This window comes from Nicotiana tabacum, chromosome 17, assembly GCF_000715075.1.
Source record: "Nicotiana tabacum cultivar K326 chromosome 17, ASM71507v2, whole genome shotgun sequence".
In the NCBI taxonomy this organism is placed as follows: domain Eukaryota; kingdom Viridiplantae; phylum Streptophyta; class Magnoliopsida; order Solanales; family Solanaceae; genus Nicotiana; species Nicotiana tabacum.
In genome coordinates, this window is record NC_134096.1 from 37,614,511 (window position 1) to 37,621,119 (window position 6,609).

A 6,609-nucleotide genomic window follows, 5' to 3' on the forward strand; every position below is an offset into this window, starting at 1 on the left:
ACAGGCATGAGGGTTTTTTGCTTTTATAAAACCTTTTTTGCTTTATGAAAATATTTTCTCCTAAGTCTTTTCATATTTTTTTTCAGGAGATCCTTTTTTCTTTCTATAAAAATCCTTTTTCTTATGAGAATGTTTTCTTTTTATGAATATCAATAGCAAATTGTTCACAAAATTTCCCTAATTGTTGTCTCTCATTAAGACGGTATTTCTTAATCTCTTGATTTAGCTTAAACTCATTACATAAAGCTAAACCTTCTTGAGTGCATACACTAAATAATTTACCATATGAATAATTACTATAATCAATACTCATTGATGTTCCTCTAAGGGTTTTTCTAACCCTTTCAGCAAAAAGTGGAGGGAGTCCATCAATAAATTTGAACTTCCAGTGAGTGCTATTACACTCTGATAATTCCATTACTCTGAATAGGAAAACATCTTTGTACCATCTAAAAGATGTTAAGGTCTTACACCTAAGATTTTGGAGCATGGTTCTTATGGTCTCATTATTGTCTGACCATCTTCCAGAAAAATATTCTATAATATTCATAATTAATGAATAGACAGTATTTTGGATATCTTTTCCATCCTTTGTCTTTACTGAACTCATAATAAGATATCTCTGGTCATTTGTAAGATAATTATCCCACCATCCTTTGAGTTGACCAGTGAAATCAGCTATTATCATTTCAGCAATAGCTTTTTCCGTATTCTTGTGAACTTTACAGATAGTACTGTACATAAGCATTCTATGTACTATCGTATAAATCTGCCTATGTGTAAGACCATCTATGTTTCATTCATAGATGTCTGTCCCAATGTAACATTGATGGTAGTGGTCACTATCAAGTTCTTCTAAGAGAACATCTTGTGGGGTTGGTCTTGGATAGTAGAACATCCTTTGAACTGGTTTTCGAGAATATTTTTCAGAGATTTTATTAATCTCTTCTGAGACCTTTAGTCTTTTATCTTCATCACATAAATGCTCTAAATTTAGAGGGCTAACTCTAAATTTTTCAAATTTCTTATCCAATAATTGTTCAAGGTCTGCAAGATTATTTATTTTAAAATCTTTGACCTCGGGAGGGAGTTGGATACTTGCAGTAGCGATTTGCTCTTTACCTTTAGTATCCTTTTCAGTCATTATTTGGACTTCATCTATCAACTTGTCCAATCTTTCATGTATATAAGTAATTTGTTCACCCAGAATACTAACATAAATATTAGTGTAATTATTCTGTGTGAGCATAGTATTCAAATTCTTATCTTTTATAACAGCAGTATCATTTTCAAATAATTTAGAAAAAGCAATGAAATATACTACTTTATCTTTTTCTTCTATTTGAAAAGATTGTTGTGATGGAAAAACGAATTTAGTAACTTCTCCACTACTGAGCTTATAATCTCTTTGTAATACTGAAATATAGTTATGAACATATTTGGACATAAACCAAGGAACAAAAGTTATTATTTTATTATAACTACTGATGTCATTATAAAAATTATTTTGAAAGAAAAATCTAACTTTTCATCAAAGTTATCAAAAAATCAATTTCTAAAAAGTTCTCATTTGGGTTTTTTAAATTCTTCACAAATTATTTTTCTTGCCTGTGAACCCGGACTAAAATCTATTTGGTTTTTATCCATTAAAACCATTTGAAAAATCCATTTCGGATGGAGTTGGGTCAGGGTCTGAGTTAACCTTAACAATATTATCCTGACTGATTTTAGTATGATCAATCTATTATTATCTCTAATTTGTGAGGTAGATGCTCTAGATGGAAAATCCACCACATAATCAATTGGAAAAATATAAGACGAGTTGGATCTAGTTAATCTAGATGATAAACTTATATTATTAGTTTGAACAGGTTCATTGAACCTGATCTTAATAGTTTCATCTGAGGTTTGCTCAATTTCTGTAACCTCTGTATTACCAGTATTTTGAGGAGCTATTGCTTCCTCTATGACCCATTCTTTGGGAAAATCAATTTCGTCCCATTTAATAGGTCTTCTGGTAGTAACTTTAGATCTACCAAAATTAGTTTCTATTAAAATAGTTTTATTTTTGAAATCCATTAGTTTACACATAGGATTTAAAGTATATAAAGGCTTATAATAAATTCTATAACAAATACATATAACTTCTGTACCAGGCAAATAAACATAACCATGTAATTTGATACTTAAAATTAAAGCATCTAACGAATTTTCATCATTTAAAGAAATTTGTAGATTCGAATATGCATTAAAATATACTGGACCGTAGGCTAAACTGGTTTGCACCGTTCCTATAAGGGACTTTTTCCAGTTCTGATTTCTACCATCTCTGAGAGCTGCTATAAAGCTTTCAGGTAAGCCTCTTAAAGTTAGTGGCTTAAAGACAACTTATATTAAACCTATATGCATGAATCTAAGTGTGTCCCTATAAAGGGCTAAGTCACTTTCAGATAATAATTTAAAGGTGGCATGATCGCTATCAACAGTAATTGTTTCTTCAGTAGTTTTAACTAACTGTTTTAAACCTAGTTTTTCAAAGGTTCCTAACTGGTAGGGTGTTCAAAACCGAACCGAAACCGAAAACCGAACCGCAAAAATGGCTTAATGGCTTATTGGTATCGGGTTAACGGTTTAACGGATGGGGAACGGATTGAAATATTTTTATTAACGGCTTATCGGTTTGGGGACGGATTATTCAATTTTCTTAACGGATAATCCGTTAACCCGTTAAGAATATATATATATATAATATGTATATAAAATAAGTAATAAAAATCTCTTTCTTATCGTGGGCCGTGGCATTATACAAGCAAAAGTGTTAAAACTTAAAAGTGTTTCTTTGTTGTCCAGTACCCTTCTTTATCAATACTGCAAAAGTTTTAAAACTTAAAGTGTTTCTTTACAGTTGTCCACTTGTCCAATACCCTTCTTTATCAATACTCTATTAGGCATTCAGATTTGAGACATTAGAAAAAGAAACCCTAACATCTAAAAGTGCTAAATTCAGTATTACACCCAGGCCCCAGCAGCCAGAGCAGCATACTTACTGTCTCCCTCTCACTAACTCGACTCTCTATCTCGCCTCTCCCTCTCGCCAACTCGTCGTCTCGCCTCTCCCTGTCGCCATAGCTAGAGCTCAGAGCAGCAGATGGTAAGTTTCTTTTCTTGTTGAAATTCCAGCAGTTGCCTTCTCTGCCTTGTGTTATTTTGAGATCGATTTTGACAATTTCTGTTTAAATTTCTGTTAAGGAAATATTTATTTTCATTTCTTTTCTTTTCTTGTTGTAGTGACTCATAGCATGGCTGAAAATATACAAAGTGATAAGATGATGGGTGAAAGTGGGGCTTCTAATTCAAATGCAATAAGCCAATCTGAAACAACAGACTCAAATATAACCAAAAAAAGGAAAAAAAGGTCTATTGTGTGGGATCATTTTACAGAAATTATTACTTCTGAAGGGAGTACAAAAGCAAAATGTGACTATTGCTTTATTGAGTATTGTTTTAAGACCAAAGACGGTACGTCGACACTTCTTTCTCATATGTTTAAATGTCCTAAACGCCCTGCTATTGTTGATAAAAAACAATCAAATTTAGGTTTTCAATCTGTTCCGGGAGGTAGTCAGGGTGACATAGTTGTTGTTACTTGGAAATTTGATCAAGAAGAGTGTAGGAAGGCGTTATGTCGTATGGTAATAGTTGATGAGCTTCCTTTCAGCTTTGTTGAGAAAGAAGGTTTTAGAGACTTTATGAAAGTTGCGCAACCTTATTTTCGGATCCCTTCCCATAGTACTGTAACTAGGGATTGTTTTGATCTTTTTAATGAAGAAAAGCAAAAGTTGAAGAGGTCTTTTATAGAAACGAAACAAAGAGTATGTATTACCACTGATACCTGGACTTCTATACAAAGAATTAATTATATGTGTATCACTGCCCATTGGATTGATAGTGAATGGAATATGCATAAAAGAATAATTAATTTTTGTCCTATTGTTAGTCATAAAGTAGAAGATATGGCAAATGGTATTGGTAGGTGCTTACGGGAGTAGGGGATAAATAAGATCTTCACTGTCACAGTTGATAATGCAAGCTCCAATGATGTGACAGTAAAAGAATTGTCTAAGCAATTAACAAAAATGGAAACTAATTTGATGAACGGTAATCACCTTCACGTGAGATGTATGGCTCACATCATGAATCTTGTGGTCCAGGATGGTTTAAAAGAATCTTCAGTGTCTATTGAACGTGTTAGGCATGCAGTGAGATATGTTAGGCAGTCTCCTGCGAGGTTGAAGAGGTTTCAAGAATGTTTTGATGATGAACAACTCAATTGTAAAAAAACTTTGTGCTTGGATGTTCCAACTAGGTGGAATTCCACCTACTTGATGTTGCGTAGGGCTGTTGAATTTGAAAGTGTATTTTCACACTATGCATCTAGTGAAATTGGCCTAAGACATTATCTTGAGCATTCTTATATTGAAGTTGGAATTCCTACAGGTGAACTTTTGAGTAGTGATTGGGAGAATGTAAAAAGAATTACAAAGTTTCTTGAAATCTTCTATCTTCTTACTTTGAAAATATCTGGATCACGTTATGTTACATCGAATATTTATTTTCTTGAAATTTGTGCGGTTGCTGTTTATTTGAAGCAATTGATAGCAAATGAAGATACAGTTTTAAGTGAAATGGCAAAGAAGATGAAGGAAAAGTTTAATAAGTATTGGGGTGATCCAGGGAAAATGAACAAGATAATTTTCATCTCATGTATTTTGGATCCACGTTACAAGCTCGAATCAGTTGGTTATGCACTTGTAAAGATGTTTGGTGAAGATCCGGGGACAACTATACAAGCAGAAGTGAAGAAGTACATGACTTCATTATTTTGTGAGTATGTAAAGTCCAGCTCAAAAGGTGTCGTGCTTGCTTCATCTTCAGATTGTTCTTCATTGGACACTTCTACTTCCGGGCTTTCTGGCAATCAAGTAAGCACCCAAAATACAGGACTTTTAGAATCACTAATGCAAGATATAAAAAAATATAAAAGTGGGAGTGGAGGTGTGGATACTAAAATAGAGTTAGATAAATATTTTGGTGAAGAAACTGAGGATGACTCTAAAGAATTTGATGTTCTTCTCTGGTGGAAATTGAACTCAGCTAGATTTCCTGTTCTTGCGGAGATGGCTCGTGATGTATTAGCGGTTCCGGTTTCAAGCGTGGCATCCGAATGTGCGTTTAGTACGGGAGGACGTCTTCTTGATTCATTTAGGAGTTCATTAACTCCTAAATTAGTGCAAGCTCTAGTGTGTCTTCAAGATTGGCTTCGAAATGAAAAATTAAAACAACATGTTAGTGTTGAGGAAGATATTGATAAAATCGAGCAGCTTGAACAAGGTAATAATATTGTTACTATATTTGTTGTATATAAGTGTTGTGGATATGCTTATATTTATCACATGACTCATTATTTTAATTTGTTTTCTTCAGATTTAGCTAACGATGGAAAAGACCCTTCCGTAATTGACGTGTAGTATTAATATATCTGGTAAGAATTCAAATTGTAATGCAATGTTAATTAATATGTTAATATATTAACAACAAACATGAATTTTTAGATCAATAATTTATATAATTCTACTAATTAGCTCAAATTTTAAGGTGTATCTGCAAACTCATTGATCTCATTTTGTAAAGTCTTGTGCCCTCAAGTTGTCATATTTCAAGCCTGCTACTATTTGAGTTATATAGTGCTAGGTTGTTGGATGTTAGCAGTTTGTTATTTCTTGAATGCTATTAATAATGTAAATGGTTCTACCATTGCAGAGTGATTCCAAAGACTCTTAGGTTGTTGTTTGAACTTTGAAGCTGTAGAAATTGAAGCAATGTAAGGTGTTAGTTGCAGCAGTTGTATTTTGTGGATGTCTCCAATTGTTATAGATTTTATGTCTAAATTTCTATTTTATCTTTAGTTGTATTCTGGACTCATTTTGGCAGATGTTAAGTGTTAATAGAATCTTCATTCATCATTATTATAAAATAGTTAAGATTTCAAGTGGTTACTATATATGGATAGTAAATTAGTGATTAATAAGCATGTGTAAATATGTGTATAAAGTTTTGTAGTCTTTGTTATTTCTGTATATGGATTAATCACGTACTAGCAAATAGTGATTTAAGCATGTGTAAATTAAATATTTTTACAACTTTGCCTTTAGATATTTTTTTATCTAGATCTTTACATATTAAATTAGTATTGATGTGATCTTTATGAAAATGGTATGTGCGTCATGTGCAATTGCATCAATTGCTCCAAATCCAATATTTGTAGTGACTGAAAGCAGCATCAGTGGGCACTAGCAGATTTCTCTATTGTTTAGAGGTGTCAATTTTAGTGCAACAACTAATAGGTTGTAACATGAAGGACCAAAATAGTCCTCTGTAATACAGATTGAATTAATCCGATAAACCGCCCGATAACCGCCCGATAATAGCTAAACCGATACCAATCCGCCTGATATCTTATCGGGTGGCTAGCGGATTAATACATTTAAAACCGATAACCGATAAGCCGAACCGTTAAAAGTAAATAACCGCCCGATCCGCCTGATAAGC

The 6,609-nt window shown here is 33.0% G+C and overlaps 1 protein-coding gene across 1 annotated transcript; it reads left to right on the top strand.

Annotated features, from left to right (window-relative positions):
• The first annotated feature begins 3,299 nt into the window (after positions 1 to 3,299).
• Positions 3,300 to 5,528, top strand: LOC142171784 (zinc finger BED domain-containing protein RICESLEEPER 2-like). The gene is made up of 3 exons (XM_075235488.1): positions 3,300 to 3,872; positions 4,050 to 5,391; positions 5,485 to 5,528. The coding sequence occupies exons 1-3, from the start codon at positions 3,300 to 3,302 to the stop codon at positions 5,526 to 5,528; spliced, it is 1,959 nt and encodes a 652-aa protein (XP_075091589.1).
• The last annotated feature ends 1,081 nt before the right edge of the window (positions 5,529 to 6,609 follow it).